Here is a 25,054-nt window from a genome sequence, read left to right as displayed (position 1 = left end):
ATCTTCCCAGGTGGCTTAGTGTAAGGAATCCTCCTGCCAATGCAGGAGACTTAAGAGATTCAGGTTCAATACCTGGGTGGGGAAGATCCCTTGGAGTAGGAAAAGGCAACCCACTCCAGTATTCTTGCCTGGAGAATCCCAGGGATGGCGGAGCCTGGTGGGCTGCTATCTATGGGGTCGCACAGAGTCGGACACGACTGAAGTGACTTAGCAGCAGTGAAAGAGGAGGGCAGGGAATCCAGGGCATAAGCTTGAAAGTGGCTCTGAAGGGACAAGCAAAAGACATCCAGTACAGTACCACCAACCACAGCAGGTAACATATCAAATGGTATCTGTCTTCTGCTACCTAGATGAGGTGGAAAGGGAAATGGGATTTATACTATTATGATTCAGTTCTTTATGATTTAATTCAAACTGTGTGTGTTTGGCTAAATCCCTCAATTTCTCTTATTTTTACATTGTAAAATGTGGGTAAAAAACCTACTTTCCAAATTGTCCTTAGGTTTGCTGCTGCTGCTGCTGCTGCTAAGTCACTTCAGTTGTGTCCCACTCTGTGTGACCCCATAGACGACAGCCCACCAGGCTCCCCCGTTCCTGGGATTCTCCAGGCAAGAACACTGGAGTGGGTTGCCATTTCCTTCTCCAATGCATGAAAGTGAAAAGTGAAAGGGAAGTCGCTCAGTCGTGTCCCACTCTTCGCGACCCCATGGACTGCAGCCTACCAGGCTCCTCCACCCATGGGATTTTCCAGGCAAGAGTACTGGAGTGGGTGTCATCCTTAGGTTTGAGATAGTACTAATAAACAGAATATGTGCGTGTGCTCAGTTGCTCAGTCAGTCTGACTCTTTGCAACCACATGGACTGTAGCCCACCAGGCTCCTCTGTCCACGGGATTTTCTAGGCCAGAATACTGGAGTGGGTTGCCTTTTCCTACTCCAAGGGATCTTCCTGACCCAGGTATTGAACCTAAATCTCTTAAGTCTCCTGCATTGGCAGGAGTATTCTTTACACTAAGCCACCTGGGAAGCCTGTAGTATACAGACTAGGACGTAGCAAAGTCTATTTGATGCTGAAAAGTTTAGGGAAATAAGAACTTAGTCCTCTATCATCTTTGCCATCAACTAGTATCCACTATGTGCTCTGTTCTTAGGGAATTTATATCCTTGGCAATTACTGAACTAGTTGGAAATGTATTACATGAGGATATCAAACCTGTATCCTTGACAAGCATTGACTGTAGTCCGATCTCAGTATGTCTCTGCACATGTAATTTTACTAGTTCTTAATTTATTTTGGTGCTGATGTGACCAATAAAATACAAATTTATCATAGTGTTATGAAGTCATGGGGCCTTGTTTATTTTTATCATAGCATGTTTTCTGTATCAAAGAGACACTAAAAGTGCCCTGCCTTCTTGTGGGGGCAGGTCAAGAGAACCTTTTTAAACAAAATTCTAGAAGGAATCTTTGTACTTAAAAGGTTTAGGGGCCACTCATCTATTTTGGTTTTATGTATCAACATGACTTGAATCTTACAAAGAAGTATTAGGCCTTAAATGTATTTTTCTGAGGGCATGTCTTTCCCAGTTCTGCATAATAAATTTGAGGGCAGTACTGGTAGAAGTTCAACAGTGCCTTTAAAATGGTGAGTCTCCATGCAGATAATAAATAGGAAAAAGTCTAATTTTAGGGTAATTCTCCAGTATAGGAATGGGGATGAAATCTAGAAAATGTATTTTGTCCTGAACAGAAATCATTCATGTTTAACAAAAATAACAGAGGCTATATTAACCCTTTTCTCCTCTGTCAGCATTTCCAGTATAACCCAGATCTTCTTGTCATTCTGTTCCACAGGCAGATGTGATGAAAAGAAAAAGGCCTGGGGATCCAGACAAACATGGCTTCACAGCCTGGATCCACAACTATTAGGTGTGTAAATTTGGATAATATTCTAATTGGGTCTAATGTAAAAATAACCAGATTGCAATGCTATGGGGTTTTTTGATGAGACAGTTGATAATGTGGGGATGAAAAAATTGATTTCCCTCCTTGGGTGCTATAACTCTTCAGAACTCTCATCACTTTAGTACTTAAAAATTTCAGGATTTGGAAGGACCCCTAGTAGTCTCTCACTTGCTTATTTTAAAGATGGAAATGTAAAGAGGCTATAGAACGTATTTAATGATCATATTACTATATAAGTCATAAAATTCAGACTGGAATGGAACTCAGTCCTTTTCCAGAAAGCGTAACTTGTCAACGACAAGTAATGAGTAATTGAATTGAATTGAGTATAGGTATCCACTGAGCTGGTCCTGGGACTCAAAAGGTGAAGAAGTTGACACAGCCAACAAGGTGACAATCTGGTTGAGCGCCAATACAACCACATATGACGTCTGACGATCCATCACAAGACAAATACACTGAGCCATATGCTCAGAGGAAGGAGAAATGTAACTCTGTCTGAGGTAGAAGAACCTAAAGAAATCTAACTTGCATTTAATAAAAGGTGGAGACCCTTCCAGGCATCTGCCTCAGTATTTATTAATTTAGCAAATACATGCCTATCCACAGCTATGTATCAGATGCTCTCTTATAGTAAGGAAGAAATAAGGTGCTAAAGATTTGGCAGTTGAGGACATGAGGAAGATACGCTGCAGAAGGCATATTGCAATCAATTACTGATGATTTTTCTAAGAACAAACCAGGTAGAAAGTTTAATGAATTGTCAGAACAGCAGGTAAGGCCATCCTACGTGTCAGTGGGGTACCTGGCCAGACCTCTGAGGTTATCCTTCAGCAGAGGCACTAACGCTTTAAGACGCGGGAGCCGTTCCTCCGCCTCCATCGCTCTGCATCCTGTCCTGGCCAGGCTACAGCGCCTTCACGCCCCGCGGGCCACGCCCCTGCGCGTTGGTTGGTCTTTACAGAAGTGATGAAACTTCCCTCAAGCATTACAGGAGCCGCGAGGGTATAAAGTGAGAGGTGAGAGAAAGCCCCCACCCTGCAAGCCGCAGCTGGTCCGGCCCACCCACCCCATTGGAGCCCAGGTAGGCCGGCAGCCGTGGGTCGCGGCGCCTTTGCAGCGTGCAGCAGGGCCGCCCCGGGAGAGGTAGGAAGATGCGCGGCAGCATGGCCCGCCCGAAGGGTGGGCAGACGCGGATCCCGGCACCCCGGGATGCTGCAGCTCCAGCCAGGCCGGGGAGGCGGGGCCGATTGTTGCGCACCTGGGAGCCCGCTGGGGCGGGAAGACCTCCGCTGGTCTGGAAGAGAGGGGTCACGTGGCCCCCAGAACCGCGGCCCTGCCGCTCCGGAGAGACGGTCGCGGCGGTTTAAGTTGGCGCCTGTAAATTTCTTTTTTTTTTTTTCTTTAATTATTGTTATTGTATTGCGTCTAAACCTGCGGATATTTCTGCATCTCGAGGGTCCTGCCCTGAATGGGCTGGAGGGCGCACGTAGTCCGAGTGCAGCTGGGAGTCGTGTTCCCGAGGCTCTGATCCTGCAGAGAGTCTGCTGAGCTGTCAGTCATGGCCTCGGATACTCCTTACCTCCGGTTTCCACCTGGTTTCTCCTAGCTACCCTTCCCCCCATCTCTTGTTGCAAGACTCAACAAGTGACTCGCTGAGCAAATCTTGCCCAGAAGAGATCGGTTCGGGATGACAGGCGGCGCGGTTAGTGAAAAGGCAAACAAAAACAAAAAAAAATCTGGCATGGATTTTCTCAATGGTTATCTGTTTTATAGGAAGGGCTTCAAATTAATATTATTTTGAGTGAAGGAACACTTCCCGCCCCCACCCCCCACCCCCGACCCCCGCGCCCCAAGCCTGTGGCCTGCAGTATTTCTTCACCGTCTGTTGTCCGTGGTGCTTGACAAATAATTTAAAAGCACCAGTAACTCAGCCTTTTCATTGATTGATCAAATTATTGTAAGATTCATTAGAGGTAACTTAGTAGGTCTTGGAGCTGTGCAGGAGTTAGTTGCTGAGATCTTAAACTTCACCATAGCACTTAAGTATTGATTCAGTAACAATTAGCCACATTTGAAAACGGGAAATGCTGGCTAATCCGGATTGAGGTTTAATAGAGAAAAGCAATGTAAAGTATCTTGTCAATATTTTTGTGCTGATTTTACATGCTGCAGTAATAGTAATACTATTTTCAGTACATTTTGTTAAAATCTATTTAAAATTTTATTTTTTTCTCTTTTAACGGGGCTACTAGTTTATTCAACATTACATATGTGGCTCACATTTCCATTGGACAGCACTGCTTTAGACTTTTATGAGGAAATACGGAAAATTACTGGGAACAGGTAACAGCAGTGGGAAAAAGCCTTGCCAAGTAGGATGTTTGCAAGTAAGACTGATTGCAATAAAAATAATTGGTGATAGTTTTAATTTGCTTTTCCTACTGAAGAAATGTGTGCTTTGCAATCATTTGTCGTCCCTCTTTTCCCTCCAATTGAGTGCTTAAGTGTATTGCTATAGCACGATTAGTGGGATTCACTAAATAGCATTAAGAAGACTTAGGGGAATGATTCACTAATGACCTCATGTGATTTTCAAAGCACTTCCAGAGCCTGTTTTTTATTGGTATAGAGTCAGAGGTAGATGGCTTATTAATAGGCAACTCACTTAAACCACACTGAATTTTCCCAGTAAATCTCAAAGTAAATCCAAGCGTACCTAGTTAGTTGTGCTTTGCAGGTACTGCTTTTTGTCTTCAAATTGAAGGTGCATGGCAAGTCTGCATAGGCACCATATTTCCCAACAGCATTTGCTCTTCTTGTCTGTCACATTTTGGTAACTTAAGATTTTATTACCGAAATCTGACAAGTGATCTTTGAAGTTTCTATTGGAAAAAGCTTGCTACTTGCTGAAGATTCAGATGATGGTTAGCATTTTTTTTAGCAATATTTTTAAAATACAATATGTACATTGCTAGACATCATGCTATTGCACATTTAATAAATAGACTACACTATAGTGTAAATAAAACTTTCATATGCACTGGGAAACCAAAAAGTTCAAGTGACTTGCTTTATTACAAGAACCAAACTGACAGTGTCTCAAAGGTGTTCCTGTGTCTGATTATGGGTATTTGGTCAAATGCCTGGAAGGGTCCACATAGAACATGTGATACTTTCTTTCCAAGTAGTTTTAATACAGTTTTCCATTAATTTGGTCGGTCTCATGAAAAGGCCTAACAAGGCCATGGTTCTTTTGGCCTTTTGAAGATGAACCACATTGTTTTTCAGAGATACTGCTCTGTTTGTCCCACCTACTTTGGTTCATTTAAATACGAATGAAATGTCTTCAGAGGATTGTTCCAAGTGATTAATGTAACTTGAATATTTATATACTTTTTGATGCCATTTATCTAGGCATTTGCTACAAATTTGCATTTAAAAAATACCAAAATAGTTTCCAAGAGTTCTGGATTTTTACCTGAGTAAAGTAACTGGAGTTGACAGCTGAGAACTGAATTTGAATAGAAAAGTAATTAACATTTGTATTTGTGTAGGAAGTACTTACTTGCTTCTTGGCCTACAAAGACAGCCGCACGTGGTTTTCCAGAGATACTGCTCTGTTTGTCCAGGCTACTTTGTTTTCTTTTTGACCAAGGTGGCTTTGAGACAGAAGTGTTTAAGAACAGTTTGGTCCTTTAGAACATTTTGATGGTGAACATTTTGTATCTCTGTCTACTTAAAAAAATTTTTTTTCTCATTAGGCTAGGATATCAGATAATAGTGCTTTCTCTTCTCTTTTTACAATTTCTTTGATAATATTTGAATAAATCACTTGGCGGCAAGCTAGAAGTAGTGAAATGTTTACAATATCTAGGTATGTTAATATTACACTTAGGCAGTATATACGATCATCTTTTCTACCCATTAAATGTCTGTTAAGACCAATCTAGACAGCATATTAAAAAGCAGACACATTACTCAGCCAATAAAAGTCCAACTAGTCAAAGCTATGGTTTTTCCAGTAGTCATGTATGGATGTGAGAGTTGGAATATAAAGAAAGCTGAGTCCTGAAGAACTGATGCTTTTGAATTGTGGTGTTGGAGAAGACTCTTAAGTCCCTTGGACTGCAAGGAGATCCAACCAGTCCATCCTAAAGGAAATCAATCCTGAATATTCATGGGAAGGACTGATGCTGAAGCTGAAACTCCAATACTTTGGCCACCTGATGTGAAGAACTGACTCATTTGAAAACACCCTGATGCTGGGAAAGATTGAAGGTGGGAGGAGAAGGGGATGACAGGATGAGATGGTTGGATGGCATCACTGACTTGGGACATGAATTTGAGTAAGCTCTGGGAGTTGGTAATGGACAGGGAAGCCTGGTGTACTGCAGTCCATGGGGTCGCAAAGAGTCAGACACGACTGAGCAATTGACCTGAACTGAACAGGTAAAGAGATGTATTTAGGGGACTTGCCTGGTAGTCCCTGGCAGTTAAGACTCCCAGACTGACTGCACAGGGTATGGGTTTGATCTCTGGTTTTAGTTGTTGTTCAGTCGTTCAGTCCTGTCCAACTCTTGGTGACCTCATGGACTGCCGCACACCAGGCTTCCTGGTCCTTCACTGTCTCCTGGAGTTTGCTCAAACTCATGTCCATTGAGTTGATGATGCCATCCAACCATCTCATCCTCTGTTGCTCTCTTCTTCTGCCCTCAAACTTTCCCAGCATCAGGGTCTTTTCCAGGGAGTTGGCTCTTTGCATCAGATGACCAAAGTATTAGAGCTTCAGCTTCAGCATCAGTCCTTCCAATGAATATTCAGGATTGATTTCCTTTAGGATGGACTGGTTGGATCTCCTTGCAGTCCAAGGAACTCTCAGGAGTCTTCTCCAGCACCACAATTCAAAAGTATCAATTCTTCAGCATTCAGCCCTCTTTATGGTCCAACTCTCACTTCTGTACATGACTAGTGGAAAAACCATAGCTTTGATTATATGGACCTTTGTCAGCAAACTGATGTTTCTGCTTTTTAATATGCTTTGTAGGTTTGTCAGCTATTCTTTCGAAGGAACAAGCGTCTCTTAATTTCATGGCTGCAATCTGCAGTGGAGGAACCAAGATCCTGCATGCCCATGGCGCAGCCAAAAATATTGAATAAAAAATGAAAGAAAGATGCATTTATTCTTGAGGCCTAAGAGGCAATCGTAGTATGCTGGAGCATCTCTTGGATTTTTCAGAGCTTTTGGGATTCTGGGATGAAGAGAGAAGACTAGGATCTCTGGGTGGGCTGGAGCCAGTCTCCATGTGTATCTGTGTCTTGGGTGTAAACCTAGGATAGAAAACAGAATGTGGCCTGAACACTGCTAGCTCTAGCTGACCAAGTCATAATGTCAGAGGGAAGCAGGCTTTGACTAGGGGCTAAACGGCTGTATATTAATAGCCGGCTGGATGTAAAGGTCATTCATCTTTTCTGAATACTTGTAAGTAGATTAAATCAATTCTCTTACCCTCTGTGCCTGCCAACCTACTGGTAAATTGTTGTGGATAAGATAACATATTTCATGCTTTGAAGTAGCTTATGCAAGTTTTGGGAATCGAGATTGAATGCAGGCTTGGGTTGGATGTTGACTATTTAATTGGCCTGCTTTTATCTCCATAGAGAACCCGGAGCTTCATCGCACCATGTGCGGCATTTGGGCGCTCTTTGGCAGCGATGACTGCCTTTCTGTTCAGTGTCTGAGTGCTATGAAGATTGCACACAGGGGTCCGGATGCATTCCGTTTTGAAAATGTTAATGGGTACACCAATTGCTGCTTTGGATTTCACCGGTTGGCGGTGGTTGACCAGCTGTTTGGAATGCAGCCAATTCGAGTGAAGAAATATCCTTACTTGTGGCTCTGTTACAACGGTGAAATCTACAACCACAAGAAGGTAAGCAGAATAAAACCAGAAGCTATCTGGATGTGATTAAGTGTCAGAGATAGTTGATTATAATAATTTTATTTTGTTTAATGTTTTTTACTTTTCAACCACTTCCCATGTTCATTCTCACTTGCTCCAATTATATATAGATAAACAGGGCACAGATGCACGAAGAGGTAGAATGACTTGGTCACCAAACAATAAATGAGGATTCCATTTCAGGTTTTTAGCTCTTAAGAACCTTTTTTTCCTATTATTAATTTGAATATTAATTATAACCTGTGTTAGGCACCAGGGCTACAATAATAAATATGAGAGGTAGGTCCGCATACTACTGGAGTTTATTCTATTAAGGAGCAGACAAAAAAAATCATTGTGCGTCTACTTGTGTTCTTGTGTGCTCAGTCATGTCCGACTCTTTGTGACCCCATGGACTGTAGCCCGCCAGGTTCCTCTGTCCATGGAATTTTCCAGGCAGGAATACTGGAGCAGGTTGCCGTTTCCTTCTCCAGGGGATTGTCCTGACCCAGGGGTTAAACCCGAATCTCACATCTCCTGCATTGGTTGGCGGGTTCTTTACCAGCTGAGCCACCAGAAAAGCCCCATACATATACTAAGCTTTATGAAAAAATGAATTTGGAGTTGATGGGTATGGGAGATCAGTTTCAGTACAGGTTTGTCAGAGAAGGCCTCTTGAGGAACTGTCATTTGAACTCAGACCTACTGGACAAGGGTGAACTAGCAGGGCTGGGAAGAGCATTTCGTCCAGAACGAACAGCATGTGTAGAGCCCTGGGGTGTTCATAAGTGAACAAGGGGCAGGTGGCCCAGATGGGCTTGGAGAGGTCGGGCAGGACCAGGACAAGCAGAACAAGAAGACAGACAGTAGAATGTAATTCTAAGAGCAATGAGATTTGAAGATTTTAAGGCAGGGATAGAATGTAATATCTTGTGGGTGATCCTGCTGTCGACTAAAAAAATACGCGCAACCTAAAAGTTGAGAGGTAGGTTTTAGTCTGTGGGAACGTTAGGACAGTATCTCTGGTGACCCCTGGAGAGCCAATCCTGAGGAGCCAGGCTATATAAAAGTTTGCAGCAAGGGGCAGGTAATCTGAATAATAAAAGATGACTGTTAAGAGAAAACAAAATCTCTCACATGAGGAGATTTAGGGATCTTCTATGTATGGGAAGATGCAAGTGTCCAGGCTTGCTGAAATCATTTCTTCCGGTATGCATCTAGCTATCTGGGGCCAATCCTGCTTTCTTTATTGTTCACATACTAATTCCTTGTTTACCTTTAGAGATGGCGAAAGTGGCCAATGGCCCACTCACCCACCCTCCCAGCTCCTCTGCACTTCCTGGAGAGGAAGTAGATGATGGCTCCCAAATAGCTGGCTTTGTTTCACCTGGGCTTGGAAATTTGCATGTGGAAAAGGCTTGTTTACTGTAGAGCATAAAATAGAAAACATTTCATTTCAGATTGCCCTTAAAGTGCTGTTGCGCAGTTGTCTTAATTAGAGCCAAGGGACAGACAGGTGGCCAGATGCAGTGGAGTGCAAGAAGGAAGCACTTAATCTGGTGAAAGCGTACTCTTAGAATGAGAATGGTGAGGGTGTGAAAATTCTGACCCGAGGAAGCCACATTTGCTAAGAGCACTGCAATATGGAATTATTTGGGGCTAGTGTTTCATAAGAAAATTTTGGATCTAAAATTGGCAAGTTATTTTTTGTTGCTTGCCTCCCCAACTGTGAATTTTGAAAATTTCACATTTATAGAAAATAACAGAATATAGAGCACCTGGATTGAATAACTGCTAATGCTTTGCCTTTTTGGCTTCATCTCTCTGTCTGTACTACACAGACATTCAATTCTGGGCTTAATCACTTTACAGTATACCTAGGTGGTGTAGAATCTGCCTGCTAATGCTCAATCCCTGGGTCAGGAAGATCCCCTGGAGAAGGGAATGGCAAACCCACTCCAGTATTCTTCTCTGGGATACCCCACGGACAGAGGAACCTGGTGGACTAGGGTCACAAAAGACTCAGACATGACTGAGCGACTAAACATCAACACCAACAAAGACTGTGGCACTTTAAAATGTTTAAGCATTCATCTCCTAAGAAGGACACTCTTCTACTTTATACCAATACTATTATATAACTCCCGAGAATCCATAATACCCTCCAATATTTAGTTCATAGTAAATTTCACCAGGTGTTCCAAGAATATATTGATATTTATAGCCGTGTTTTGGTTTGACTCAGATTTCATTCAGGGTTTATACATTTGGTTGTGATGTTTCTCGGTACTTTTTGAGCCTTTGTGATACGTTCCTGTCATTCATGAGTCAGTCAGTTCAGTCGCTTAGGCATGGCTGACTCTTTGCGACCCCGTGAACTGCAGCATTCCAGGCCTCCCTATCCATCACCAACTCCTGGAGTTTACTCAGACTCATGTCCATTGAGTTGGTGATGCCATCCAACCATCTCATCCTCTGTCATCCCCTTCTCTTCTCACCTTCAGTCTTTTCCAGCATCAGGGTCTTTTTAAATGAGTCAGTTCTTTGCATCAGGTGGCCAAAGTATTGGAGTTTCAGCTTCAGCATCAGTCCTTCCAGTGAATATTCAGGATTGATTTCCTAGAGGATGGACTCTCATTCGTGAGTAGGGATTTATATTTTAGTTATCCTCCGGTCATGTTTCTCTCTAAACAACAGCTTTAGCCATTGTTTGTTGTCCACTTAGTTCACTTATAGGAATACTTCAAGGAAAATGCTTCTCATTTGAAGAATCATTGCAATTATTCAAGGCTTCCCAGGTGGCGCTAGTGGTAAAGAGTCCGCCTGCCAAAGCAGGAGACGCAAGAGATGTGGGTTTGATTATTGGGTTGGGAAGATCTCCTGGAGTAGGAAATGGCATCCAACTCCAGTATTCTTGCCTGGAAAATTCCATGGGCAGAGGATCCTGGCAGGCTGCAGTCCATGGGGTTGCACAGAGTCAGATACAACTGAACAAGCTGAGCACAACAGGGGCTATTGCCCACTACACGTACAAACACACACACAGATAGTTATTTAACAAGTTCCTTTCTTGTATTTGGACTTCCCTGGTGGCTCAGATGGTAAAGCGTCTGCCTACAACGTGGGAGACCTGGGTTAGGTCCCTGGGTTGGGAAGATCCTCTGGAGAAGGCAATGGCAACCCACTCCAGTACTCTTGCCTGGAAAATCCCATGGACAGAGGAGCGTGGTAGCTTACAGCTCATGGGGTCGCAAAGAGTCGGACTCGACTGAGTGACTTCACTCTCACTTTCACTTTCTTTCTTGTACTTAATTAAGGCCTACTATACACCAGACATCATTTTCATGGAGCTTGGAAGAGAAATGGAACAGGAAAGGTAAAAATGGACTTTGAAACTAGTGGGAATAGAGGGAGGAAGCAGTTAAAACTTCCTTTCTGGGAAGTCCCTGGTGGTCCAGTGTTTAAGACTCTGTGCTTCCCACTGCACAGAGTGGGTTTGGTCCCTGGTCCAGGAACTAAGATCCTACATGCAAGAGGTATGGCCACAAAACAAAACAAACAAACGAAAACCAACAAAAAAAACTTCCTTTCTAAGCCAAGTTAGTACCATATATGTAAGAATGCTAAGTTGTATCATAGCGGTAGTGGCCTGACTTTCCCCTTAAATGAGATAGGAAATGCCTAGCTTTCCTTGAACAACATAGCTGCTTTTGTGTATTTTGTGAACACGTTAAAAAGTTAAATATTTTGAAAACATTTTTTTCTTCTAAATTAGCCAAGTACATTGTATTTTCAGAAGCAGAGAAGTCCCATTGCTTCTTCCCATCGTTCAGGTTATCCAATGCAAACAGCTAAAATCTGTCTAAAGAGTAGAACCGAGATTTTAGGCTTATGTAAAAAATTCTTCAGCGTAAGCTTCAAAGTCCCCCTTTTTTGATAAAAATAAAATTTACTGCAAAATATAGCCAGCAGTGTGTTGGGAGTGGATGGAGGCCCATCAGAGAGAAGAATATGAGTGCAGGCTGGGCAGAGAGAAGGCCCTCTCGTGGAGGGGAGCACTTCAGAAAGCTGCAGCCAGCACGTCAAACAACAGTGTGATAGCTGGATGGTGGCAGGGAATTGGGGGCTTCAAGAGAGTGGGCAGTGTACATGTGAATCATGAACCAAAAAACTACCTGTGCACTTTAGGCCAAAGAGCCGTGGTGATGGGGTGGTCGTGGAGGGTAGGTTGGAAGCTGTTGCTGGCTGAAAGTCATCAAGTGTTGTAGGCTTATTTATCCTGCAGGTACTTAATAAGCCCAGCAGGGCCAGCAGAAGACCCTCTGCAACCCCTGCCTCCTCGTGACAGAGATCACCACACACAGTCTCTCAGAGCGGGGAGAGGCGACCAAGAGGTGACTTCGTGGTCACTGAAAGTGGCCAGAGCCCATCTTTGGACAGTTCTAAGCTTTTAGGCAAAAGGTTAAGAAATTAAAGAGTGAGTGTTGTTGTGAAGCATGCTTTTCAGGTCATACAAGCATAGAGACTTCTTAAATTTTAAAAACATGTTCTAAGTGTTCAAATCTACCCAACATTTCCATTTGATTGGGTTTATGTGAACCTCTTCTCTATTATCAGCCAAAAATATGAGTAAGTACAAAGAAAGAGGGACACACTGAGAACTTCGCACCCTCACGATTTACCAGTGGTAACGGAGAGCCACAGGAGTTTGGGCCTGATTTAATGAAACCCTCTCTACGTGTGGTGGGTATGATGGTATCTTTGTTGTTCCCCAGGAGGAGGTGGATGAATAAAGCTTCAACATCATCATTTCGTCCGTCCCTGAGAAGTAGCTTTAATGCCTAATGTGGAAGAATGGGATGCCATAGACCTCCCTAGGGCCAGCAACTTTGTTTTGGACTATTTGTCTCCATCATCGTGATGGAATCGTCCATTGCTTTCTGTTTTCATAGGAAGTGTTTCAGAGGACACATTTTTAGTGTCATGACACCTGGACAGTCTATTTACTTAACTTACCTACTTATGTAAATACACATGTATTGGGTTTCCCCAGTGGCTCAGCAATAAAGAATCCTCCTGCCAATGCAGGAGATGTAGGTTTTTATCTCTGGGACAGGAAGATCCCCTGGAAAAGGGCATGGCAACCCACTCTAGTATTCTTGCCTTGGAAATCCCATGGACAGATGAGCCTGGCGGGCTACAGTCCAGGGGGTCACAGAAGAGTTGGATGTGACTTAGAGACTAAGCAACAACAACTACACATGTATTACATATATGATGTCTATATAATATCCATTTCCATCCCTCCATATAATACAGAGGTACAGTATCTTTGTCTTCTATTTATCAGAATGCGCCTAAAGTTCTCATGGGCTTAGCTTTATGTTACAATTTGATTCTGAGTTCAAATAAGCTATATTTTGATAATGGCATGATTCTTTTAAATCACATCACTAAGGTACACAAAATTATAGAGCACAAAAATGCTGAAGCAACTTTGCAATAAAAAAAAAAAATTAGTGAAAGCACAGGATTCTGTAACATTTTCATTTTGCTATTGTTTCCTCAAGTTGCAACACCATTTTGAATTTGAATACCAGACCAAAGTGGATGGTGAAATAATCCTTCATCTCTATGACAAAGGAGGAATTGAACAAACAGTTTGTATGCTGGATGGAGTATTTGCGTTTATTTTGCTGGATACTGCCAATAAGAAAGTGTTCTTGGGCAGAGATACCTACGGAGTGCGACCTTTGTTTAAAGCCATGACGGAAGATGGGTTTTTGGCCGTGTGTTCAGAAGCTAAAGGTAACGATAGAGTTTTTCGGTGGTTTTTCATTATGGTCCTGATTCCGTGTTTTCTTCTAGACCATATTTACAAATCTAATCCAATCCATATATACAAATGGGGCAACCCAATTTTTTACAAGTGACTATGTTAGTCGTGGAGTTTCTAGGCCTCCTTTTTTTTTTAACCGCAGAGCTGGAGTCTCCTTTTTAGCACTTACAATTCTGTGATCCTTACAGGACAGATCTGTAGTGAAGTCATATAAGTTTTGCTGTGCTAATAGGTTCTGCATCTGGTTTGGTCCCATGTGTGTTTCCAAGTTTCCCTGTGTCACATGGTGACGGGAAGGTTGGCCAGTCCTGCAGTTACTGCACTGTGGTACCGTGCCAGGCTGTTCCACAAAGTCATTTTATTAAACAGCTTTCTTGGGGTATAATTTACATGCCATACAATTCATCCATTTGATGGGTACAGTTCAGTGGTTTTTAGTATGTTCATAGATATCTGCAACCAACACTAGTCAATTTAGAATTTTGTTTTCTTATCATCTCAAAACTAAGCCTTGTACTCTTAAGCGGTCACTCCCCATCCCTTTATAGTCATTAAGCATTAAACTCCCTGTCCCCGTCTTCTTCCTCCTTCCCCACCTCCAGTCCCAGCCAACCGCCAGTCATTCTATGAGGATTTCCCTATTCTGGCCATTACATACCAATGGAGTCATATCCTGTGTGGTCCTATAATGTTTCCAAGGTTTGTCTATGTTGTAACATGTTATCAGTACTTACTTCTTTTCATTTACGTTTTATGACCTGAAGATATTCCATTACCTGGATATACCACATTCTGTTCATCCACTGTTTCTCCTTTAGTCAGTTGATGGACAATTGGCTTTTATGAATAATGTTTCTCTACATATTTGGGTACAAGTTTTTGTGTGGTTTCATTTTTCTTGGGTATATACCTAGGAGTGATCACATGATTTACTCTATGTTTATAAATAGCATTAAAAAGAATAAAATATTTGGAATAAATGTAACAGAAGTACAAAACTGCATGCTGAAAACTGTAAAACATTGTTGAAAGAAGATCTAAAGAAATTGGAAAGCATCCCATGATCATGGATTGAAAACTTACCATTGTTAAGTTGGCACAGACTCCCCTAATGGATCTACACATTCAACATGATCTCTGTCAGTATCCCAGGTGATTACTTTGTAGAAATTGACAAGCTGACTCTGAAATCCTTAGGGAATTGCAAAGGATTCAGAATAACTGAAGCAATCTTGATAAAGAATAAAGTAGGAGGACTCTCCCTTCCTGACTTCAAAATGTACTACAAAGCAAGGGTAATCAGGACAGTATGGTACTAGCAGAAAGATAGACATATAGATCATAGAGCTAAGAGTCCAGAAGTGCATCCATACATCTGCAGTCAACTGATTGTCAGTTAGGGTATCAGGACCATTCGATGGACAAAGAATAGTCTTTTCAACAAATGATGTTGGGACAAGTTGACACATGCAAAAAAAAAAAACACCAGTTAAACCATTACCTCACACCATTTATAAAAATCAAAGTGGATCAAATTCTAAAATTTGATCACTAAAGTAAGCACTAAAACTTTACTGCTACTGCTAAGTCACTTCAGTCGTGTCCGACTCTGTGCAACCCCATAGATGGCAGCCCACCAGGCTCCGCCATCCCTGGGATTCTCCAGGCAAGAACACTGGAGTGGGTTGCCATTTCCTTCTCCAGTGCATGAAAGTGAAAAGTGAAAGTGAAGTCACTCAGTCGTGTCTGACCCTCAGCAACCCCATGGACTGCAGCCTTCCATGCTCCTCCGTCCATGGGATTATCCAGGCAGGAGTACTGGAGTGGGGTGCCATTGCCTTCTCCGACTAAAACTTTATAGTAAAACTAAAACTTTAGTAAGCACTGAAACTATAAAACTCAGGAGAAAGCATAGGGGTAAATCTTCATGACCTTCGATTTTGCAAAGATTTCTTTGATATGACACCAAAAGCACAAACAACAAGGGAAAAATAGATAAATTGGATTTCATCAAAATTAAACATTCTTGTACTTGAGAGGACACCATCAGGATAGTGAAAACTCAACCCACAGAATGGAAGAAAATACTTGTACATCATATTTATCATTTTTTGACAATGAAGTTGAGAAAGACAGTCACTGTTTATGTCCTAGCTAGGCAGCAATGACATGCTAAACTGTGACCTACCCCCTTGTCTGCTTTTTTGCTTCATTGTTTAAATTCTTTCTCACTTGATGTGATCATACGAGAAAGAGCAAGTACATACATTATTCACCCAAAGTGCTGTTAGGGAAGCCCAGCAAAGAACACAAGGGAAAAATAGAGTCCTTACTTCCACATTGTCTCTGATAACCTTGATACGGAATATAGTCTCACATCCAGTTTACCCTCTGAAATTTCTTGACTTGTAATTTTTTTTTTACATCTTTAACTGCCCTTTTCTAAACAACAGGTCTCATCTGGGGTACTACAGCAGTTTTCCTTTCTCAGTGCTTCCAGAATAGACTATCTAAAACTCATTTGGTCCTGGTGCTTTAAATCGTAATTGCCCTCAACTTCCGCAGGGGCTGTGTGCCTCACGTGAGGTTTCCTGGTGGGTGGTAAGATCTGGATCTCATTTGCTGTTTGAATTCCATACTACGCAGTAGATTCCTGGGTTAACAAACTCAAATTGTACATCATAAGTATTCTGTGTAGACAGGCTGTTACTATTTACAGTAAAACTTTAAATTATAACATTTAACTCACACACAGTATGTAATAACTACATAAGGGATATCTGAGTTTAAAGCACCTTCACAGTGGATCATTTTGCTTATTAAAGGACGGAGAACCATAGCTGTTTTTTTAAAAAAATGACTCAGGGATGACAAATGACTGCCAGGGTATCGTAAAATTAAATTGCAAGTCCATCTTTTTGTTTAATAAATGTATCTTTTCTTTGCTTAGTAAAGAAAATAGATTTTTTAAAATCAGGAATTCCAGCTAGGGAGAAGAAATTAAACATTGGAGGTTTTCTTATTGCCTTAAATTATTAGAAACCAGTGTAATTTTTCTGTATATCTCTGTACACTATTACCTGTCTAGTAGGGTTTGAGGTAATTATATTTTTCCTATTTTGCTTATGCAGTGAACGTTGTATTTGTATTAAAAAGAGAAAATAAAGAGGAATTTAGACATGAAAGTTACTATGAAGTATTATCCTCATTTGAATAAATTTATCTTTTTGATTTTGTAGGACTTGTTAACTTGAAGCACTCCATGACTCCTTTTTTAAAAGTGGAGCCTTTTTCGCCAGGACATTATGAAGTTTTGGACTTAAAGCCAAATGGCAAAGTAGCATCGGTGGAAATGGTGAAATACCATCACTGTGGAGACGAGCCTCTGCACGCCCTGTATGACAGCGTGGAGAAGCTCTTCCCAGGTGAGAGAGCAGATGCCCATCCACCTGCTCCCCACCTCTCGCCCTGAGAGTACAGGAAAACTGTACTCTCACATCACTGAAATGACATCAGTTTGCAAATCTGTTTCCTTTTTAACTTGAAGGTGATGACACGCTGAAATTTGGCCTGCTTCACTGTTGAGCAAATGCCGTCGTGATAGAGGTGGATGATTGCATACCTGTTTCAATAAATAATTCAGCCCAGACCTTTCTGCAGCTGTTTCATTTCCTTTATGTGTTAATAGGTTTTGAGATAGAAACTGTGAAGAGCAACCTCCGGATTCTTTTCGACAATGCCGTTAAGAAACGTTTGATGACGGACAGAAGGATTGGCTGCCTTTTATCAGGTGAAGTCAGCTTAAAAAAAATCTAATTACACTTTATGCATATGTAATTTAAATGATTTATAACTATCCTGGAGGCTTAGACTATGAAATACTTATTACTTAAAATACTTACTATTGATTCAACCTTTCCTCCATTACAGGATGAAAAAGTTTTCTGTAAGTTGCTTTCAATATTCAAAATAATACAGCAACATAAAGTTATACTATAATTGTATTGGCATGAGTGAGCTAGTAAACATGTTTTAGAATGTTCATGTCCTCCTACTCCACAGTCTTTATGTAAGCCCTAGAATGTGTAGTGTTTTTTGTTGGTGTTCAGTCACTCACTAAGTAGTGTCCAACTCTTTGCAGCCCCATGGACTGCAGCACACCAGGCTTCCCCTGTCCTTCACTATCTCCCGGAGTTTGCTCAGACTCATGTCCATTGAGTCCATGATGCCATCCAACCATCTCCTTCTGTGTTACCCTCTTCTCCTCTTGCCCTCAGTCTTTCCCAGCATCAGGGTCTTTTCCAATGAGTCAGCTCTTCGCGTCAGGTGGCCAAAGTATTGGAGCTTCAGCATCAGTCCTTCCAATGAATATTCAGGGTTAATTTCCTTTAGGATTGACTAGTTTGATTTCCTTCCTGTCCAAGGGACTCTCAAGAGTCTTCTCCAGCACCACAGTTCAAAAGCATCAGTTCTTTGGCATAGTGGCTTTTAACCAGTTTGAGTACAGTTACTATTATGACAGGTTAACTGTTAGATTTTTCTTACTCAGGGTGATTTTCAGTTTATAAAACTTGGGGATTTTAAAGGCAAAACTCTAATCTTGGTGCTTAGGAGGAATGTAAATCATCTCTGCTCCCCTCTTAGGTAAGGCCCATATCCACCACACTTTCTTTCTTGCTCACAGGTGGCTTGGATTCCAGTTTGGTTGCTGCCACTCTGTTGAAGCAGCTAAAAGAGGCCCAAGTACAGTACCCTCTCCAGACATTTGCAATTGGCATGGAAGACAGTCCCGATTTACTAGCTGCTAGAAAGGTAAGACACTGCCTCTTCCTGTTAAGTGGTTAAGACAGACTTGTTAATAATTGATGATTCTATACTTTGCTGCTGTATTGACTTAGGTAATTGTTTTGAATTAAATATATTAAAATGGAATGAAACACCTATTGAAAATTACTTGTGCTGTACACTGTATTTTGGGTACTTTTATCTTCTGTGGGCCACACAATCCTCATAAAACCCAATGATGGTAATCCTGTCCTTTGAAGAATAAGGGCATAGTAGAGTGGTTAAGGCTAAAGGCTTTGGAGCCTGATTGTTGGTTTCAAGTCTTCACTTTAGTACACAGTCCCACACTCATGTAATGGGAGTGCTCATATCTACTGTGGCACAGTTTTGAGGTGAAAATTACATAGTTCATATAAAGTGTGTGGGATAGAACCTAGCGTGTAGTAAGTACTTAGAGTGTTAGCTGTTGTTGTTGCTTTTCAGTTTCTTTATAAGATCCTATTTAGGACTGTGGGCAGAGAGAACGTTGTACACATTCAGTGCGTGGCACACCTGTTCCCCCTCTGGAACTTCCATAGAGTGGATGAGAAGGATCAAGAGTGGTGTGAAAGCCAGTTGACTGATGCTGAATGAACCCGCAAGAGCCAGAGAAAACTGAGAGGAGGGGCCGTTTAGTTTAGAAGTAGCATTCTAGATGTAAACTGAGGCATTGCAGAGGGCCAAAAGGAGATAAAATCAGCATGAGGGGAGTGGACGCCATGCTTGCTGGGGTGAAGTCTTGGAGAGAGAGGGCAGACAGGAGGTCTACCTCTTGTGGTCAGTGGAGGGCAGACCCTGGGGGACACAGGGGAGCCAGACTAATGGGGCTTGTATGCAGTGGCCTGGAGAATCATTTCCCCTTACTGTGGTGGCCTGTGAAATCATTTCCTCTCAGTTTGTCTTACTTGTTTTCCACCATTGTTAATTCATGATGTGTTATGAACTACTGTTTCATTTTTGAGAGTTTTCCTTTTCTGGAACTTCCCTGGTGGTCTAGTAGTTAAGACTGAGCTTCCAAAGCAAGGGTCATGAGCTTGGTCCCTGGTCGGGGACCTAAGATCCCACATACTGTATGAAATGGCTGAAAAAAACCAGTTTTTTCTTGAAAGATTAGTCCTTTTCTTTAAAAACCAGGCATATGCATATTTCTTTATGTAATCAGGTGGCAAATCATATTGGGAGCGAACACCATGAAGTCCTCTTTAACTCTGAGGAAGGCATTCAGGTCCTGGATGAAGTCATATTTTCCTTGGAAACTTACGATATTACAACAGTCCGTGCTTCAGTAGGTAAGGTATTTTATGATCCCCAAAAGATTTTAACACTGAAAAGAGTGTAAGGGTTAAAAGCTACTATTTCAAGCAGTTGTTTAAAGAACAGTACTCATGAATGAACTCAGGTAAAATTCCTGTGTCAGCAGTTGTTGGAGACAAAACATTTAAGAATTTCTTAATTCCTGAAGAATTAAGTATATATAGTTAAACTTCCACATTTTGGTATCACTATTTATATTCCTTCAAAGCGTAGATGCGTAGTTTTCTGTACCCTCTTTCCCCCTGTTTGGACTATACGTTCTAACTAGTTTCTGTAAGGAATCCTCGTTTTAGATATATTTTGGTAAATAGTCCATCAATAACTATTATTGCCTAGGAATAAATACTTGCTTTGCCCTGTGGGTACATACTGAGATCATAATTATACTCCAAATCAGACTGGCCAAATATTGCTGAGCTGCTAAACGCTATTGGCTTTGACACACCTCTCTTTTAAGGAACTCAGAATCCAATAGGATTCCATTGCAAAGTTTAGAGTCTGGATTCTCATGCTTTAAACTTTGCAGTAACATCACTGGAGTGCTTTCTCTCCCAAAGGAGCAAAAATGATTTCTTGAAGGGCAAAAATCTTCGGTATGACTGTGGTTTCTGGCTTTCCAAAGTACTTAGATATACAGTATTTCTGGTACTAATATTTCATTGGTGAAGGAGATTAGGGGAAAAGATCTAAAAAGTATCACTAGGGAGGTGATAATGAAAAAACCCAAGAACGAATACTAGTTTACAGGGCTGTGGAGCAGGACCAACCAGCATCTTTTAACATGCTTTGCTGTATTTGAAATATGCTGAATGGGGAGTAAGTATGAGGGAAGAAGCCCCAAATTAAAATTAGGCTACCAAAACCCCAACGTATTATTTTCATGTAGTGATACTAGTGTGAGAGTTATCAAATTTAAGACATTTGAGTCATTGTTCAGCAGAATTTTTTTAGCGTTTTTAACATTGTTTAGCAAAATTTTCAGATAGACATTCTTGGTCTGAAAGCAGGAATATTTAAAAACCTATATATAAAATTATGAAAGGGCTATGTTATCACAGCAGTACAACTTTTAGATTAAGTACATATAAGTGGGTTGCACTGTAGATAAAAGGTCATTATTTTGCAAACTACTTCACAATAACAGAGTCTAAACTAATAGCAAAGCTTGCCGCCATTTTCGGCATTTTTGGTAGAGGGTTATGTGGACATTAACAATAATTTCTGTCTCTTGTTTAAGGTATGTACTTAATTTCTAAGTACATTCGGAAGAACACAGATAGCGTGGTGATCTTCTCTGGAGAAGGTTCAGATGAACTTACGCAGGGTTATATATATTTTCACAAGGTACGCATTCTCAAATGGAAGGATATTGGTCCTAGGGGAAGAAAAGTATGAATTATTTGACCACTTTCTCTTGTCTTTTTTTGATATAACAGTAACACTTGGAGTATTTTGTGAGGCATTTGAGAAAATCTGATACTGTCTGTATTTGTTTGGGTGAGAAAGAAGTCTTAATTGTGTCAGATAATGCCCATCTTTTAAAAACTAGTTAACATAAGAATCCCATTTCTGGTATTTCTTAGTCCCCTGTTGTCTTACGGGCTTTGGACAACGTGAACCTGTCATTTTATCTGTTGGTTCTAGCAGTCTTGGAGCCAGGGAAGGCACACTTCATAAAGCATTTACTTTCTTCCCTAAGCTTTGGTCTTTTTGTCTTACTCACCTTTAGAGTTGGAGTTGTGTGCAAGAATACGAAATAAGAAATTTCATGTACCAAAAGCAAAGCTTGAAGGGTGTATTTTTAACTTCAGCTCTGTTTGTAAACAGGCTCCTTCCCCGGAGAAAGCTGAGGAGGAGAGTGAGCGGCTTCTAAGGGAACTCTACTTGTTTGATGTTCTCCGAGCAGATCGAACTACTGCTGCCCATGGGTATCTTGATATTTTAGGAAGTGATTATAAAAATAACCTCAAAAAACAAAAGCCTTTCTTTTCATTTAGTATATGCTGTGAAGTATGCCTTTTATAGAAAAGATGAAGCTTGTCTCGTAGTGCAGAAGCGGTAAACTGAATCAGAGCGGTGTTGTCAGGCTGAGAGTACATGGATAGGTGGTTTCAGGTGGAGTTTCTGTCTTGAAAACATAACATTCTGCCCACTTCTGGGCAGCTGAGAGGAAAGGCACTTGCAGCTCTTCGGGGTCTTTTTAAGAGAAATAAAGCTTATACAGCTTCATGTAGTTTAGTAAGCCTTTAGTGCTTGCTTGCCATGTCTGTTTGATGCTGTGGGGACCATGTAGGGGAGAGGGAAGTGAAGATGCAAGAGATTAATCAAGCTTATAAAATAGGTTTCTTTGGTATCATTTCTGATTATTGAAAGTTACCACTTTTTAAAGCTGGTCATTTAAAGACTCTTAACCGTATGTGATGGGGCTTCCCTGATGACTCAGTGGTAAAGAATCCTCCTGCCCAATGCTGGAGTGTCAGGTTCAATCCCCGGGTCAGAAAGATCCCCTGGAGAAGGAAATGGCAACCCACTACTCCAGCATTCTTGCCTGGGAAATCCCATGAAAAGAGGAGCTTGGTTGAGTACGGTCCATGAGGTCGCAAAAGAGCCAGGCACAACTTAGTGACTAAACAGTAATAACAACTGTATGTGATAAACAGTCTCTTTTGGTTGCTTCTACCAAATCACACTTAGGTTAGAAAATAATAGGAGGCTGGAGAATGAACTGAATTCAGATGTTTTTATTACTAATTGATTAATAACATATTCAGTATAAATCAGTGGTCCATGGTGTTCTTCATCAGAGGTCACATCATCTGTTTTTTGAACCCTGGTTAGGACAGGTAGATAATAGCCATAGATTGGCATCACAGTTTTTAATAGGATAATAGGTAGTCTCACCTAGAAAAAACTATGACTCAGAAAAGTCTAGGCAAAATCCATTCTTAATGTTCAGATCACTCATAATTCTTTTTCTGCTTTTTGAGATATTTCATAGATTACAGAAGGGAAAGTAAAAGTAATTATTCTCCAGTAGTTTGTTCACTCCCTAGACGACATAATACATATTTTGAGTGAAGGTTTTTGTACTCATGCATTTAGTGTAGGGCAGTTATGTAGGACTGTAAAAATGACTTTATGATCTTAACATCATTTAGAGGCTGGGTGAATTCCTAGGAGACTAAATCAGAATCAAAACTGGCAGGCACTAAAGATCCATTTTGATTTAGATTTCGTTTTCCTTTTTAAGCCTTGAATTGAGAGTCCCTTTCTTGGATCATCGCTTTTCTTCCTACTACTTGTCTCTGCCACCAGATATGAGAGTTCCCAAGGTGGGTAAATCAACTTAAGGTAAAAACTGTCCGTTGATACTGGTCATATTTAGAACTTTTACTGATACTCCTTTCATTTTCATGTCAGAATGGGATAGAAAAGCATCTCCTGAGAGAGACATTTGAGGACTCCAATCTGATACCTAAAGAGATTCTCTGGCGACCAAAAGAAGCCTTCAGTGATGGAATAACCTCAGTTAAAAATTCCTGGTTTAGGATTTTACAGGACTATATTGAACATCAGGTATCATAAAAGTATATTTTATGGAATAAGACAATTGGATGCAAAGTTGTAATCACTGTTCATTTTGTATTTAATGTAAATGTTTGTGACTGTAGGAGGGATTCCCTATAAATAATACTTCTTTTAAATTTCAAGGATTCTGTAAAAATTAAGTAGTATGAGGATTATAAGTAGCATCTAGAATACAGAGAGGAGACTCAGTGGTCCCCTCTGACTTTTATCTTACACATTTTGGGGCACCTGTTGGGTGCCAGACTTACGCACAAAAGAATCAAACACTTAGAGCCACCACTTTGGAGAACTATGCGTGTGAATGTTCCTGAAAGGTCACTGCAGCTATGTACAGTAGGGTATTTTAGCAGTTTCTAAGGGGTTAAAAGAGTCTCTCAGTATTCAGAGATGTCTTTTCTTTTTTTTGTTTGATTTTTGTTTTTGTGAAACCAGATTAAGTACATCTATTTCTGTGCCATTTATAAGGCCATTTCACTTCTGTCCTGTCCTGATTCTCTTGCAGGTTGATGATGCAGCAATGGCAAGCGCAGCCCAGAAATTTCCCATCAACACCCCCAAAACAAAAGAAGGCTATTACTACCGTCAGATCTTTGAAAACCACTACCCGGGCCGTGCCGACTGGCTGCCCCATTACTGGATGCCCAGGTGGACCAGCGCCACGGACCCTTCTGCCCGCACTCTGACCCATTACAAGGCCGCTGCCAAAGCTTAGGCACTCACTGAGCCCTGGAGTCAAAGTAATCATTTCTTCTCCTTGTGAAGGGTAGGGGTCTTGAGGGCAGGAAGTGCAAAATAAAAGTCTTAAATCCGAGACTTTGCTATGATCATTTATATTCATACAGCCCTGTGACCAGAGGTAGCTAGAAAGTGAACAGCTTTTACTGTATCACAGGAAGGTAGAGAGTGAGATCGGAGAAGGGAAACCATCTGGTGGCTGGGAGACCTCACACAGCCTCTCCTGTAGAGGACTGCTGGGTCTCATGCCAGCAGGGCATCCTTATGGTCCTTGCCTCATCTGAGTGTGGTCCTCCTCTGGCTTCTTCCCTTGGTTCTCTCTGCATTCCCAACAGCTGGCTAGTTACACTCTGGAGAGGTGAGTGACTTGTAAGACTTGGACAGCTCTGTTTTGTAAAATAGGTTGACTGGAAACTGCACAGCCTAAAAGCTGAGAATTATGTTTTATTAGGTGGAGTCTCTGACTTAAGCCCCGAAGACCGCCTCTCAGAAGGCTCTGAGGGACCGCTCTAAAGAGGTAAGGGAAGGGGTAGGATATACAGGAGTTTCTGCAACAAAGGCCCAGTAGTCTGGCATATCAACCGATGACTAGTAGGGACACCCAGGCATCTCAAGTTAATGAACGTAGCACTTTTCCAGGTATGGGGACATGCAGGAGTCTGGCCTCACTGAAATGATTCCTTTGGTGTGCACCTCAACTGTCAAGGGCCGATATCCTGCTTTTCTCTATCCTGAGCCCCTCAGGGTGTACAGTTGGGTGGCAGGTGGCTGATAGCTTAATGGCTGCAATATCCTTTGTTTGCTGACACATCAGGCAACATTTTTCATCCACGGATAAGTAATTTACA

At 41.4% G+C, this 25,054-nt stretch overlaps 1 protein-coding gene across 12 annotated transcripts in view; it reads left to right on the top strand.

Annotated features, from left to right (window-relative positions):
- ASNS (asparagine synthetase (glutamine-hydrolyzing)) overlaps positions 1 to 24,282 on the top strand; it is a 151,353-nt gene extending 127,071 nt beyond the window's left edge. For 6 of the 12 annotated variants that reach the window (XM_069587485.1, XM_069587487.1, XM_069587493.1 and 3 more), the window contains 12 exons: positions 1,854 to 1,928; positions 7,626 to 7,897; positions 13,477 to 13,714; positions 16,985 to 17,170; positions 17,434 to 17,535; positions 18,430 to 18,557; positions 19,732 to 19,858; positions 21,121 to 21,227; positions 21,711 to 21,811; positions 23,134 to 23,215; positions 23,304 to 23,459; positions 23,974 to 24,282. In XM_069587485.1, the coding sequence (XP_069443586.1) occupies positions 7,649 to 7,897; positions 13,477 to 13,714; positions 16,985 to 17,170; positions 17,434 to 17,535; positions 18,430 to 18,557; positions 19,732 to 19,858; positions 21,121 to 21,227; positions 21,711 to 21,811; positions 23,134 to 23,215; positions 23,304 to 23,459; positions 23,974 to 24,183 (1,686 nt within the window). In that variant the 5' untranslated portion in view covers positions 1,854 to 1,928; positions 7,626 to 7,648 and the 3' untranslated portion in view covers positions 24,184 to 24,282. Of the gene's footprint in view, positions 1 to 502; positions 752 to 1,853; positions 1,929 to 2,870; positions 3,111 to 7,625; positions 7,898 to 13,476; positions 13,715 to 16,984; positions 17,171 to 17,433; positions 17,536 to 18,429; positions 18,558 to 19,731; positions 19,859 to 21,120; positions 21,228 to 21,710; positions 21,812 to 23,133; positions 23,216 to 23,303; positions 23,460 to 23,973 lie in introns of those variants that run through there. The other 6 variants (XM_069587492.1, XM_069587491.1, XM_069587494.1 and 3 more) reach the window with 6 other exon arrangements.
- Positions 24,283 to 25,054: the final 772 nt, after the last annotated feature.

This window comes from Ovis canadensis, chromosome 4 (assembly GCF_042477335.2).
Source record: "Ovis canadensis isolate MfBH-ARS-UI-01 breed Bighorn chromosome 4, ARS-UI_OviCan_v2, whole genome shotgun sequence".
NCBI lineage: Eukaryota > Metazoa > Chordata > Mammalia > Artiodactyla > Bovidae > Ovis > Ovis canadensis.
The sequence above is the reverse complement of the archived record's forward strand: the minus strand, read 5'-3'. Positions and strand labels throughout refer to the sequence as shown.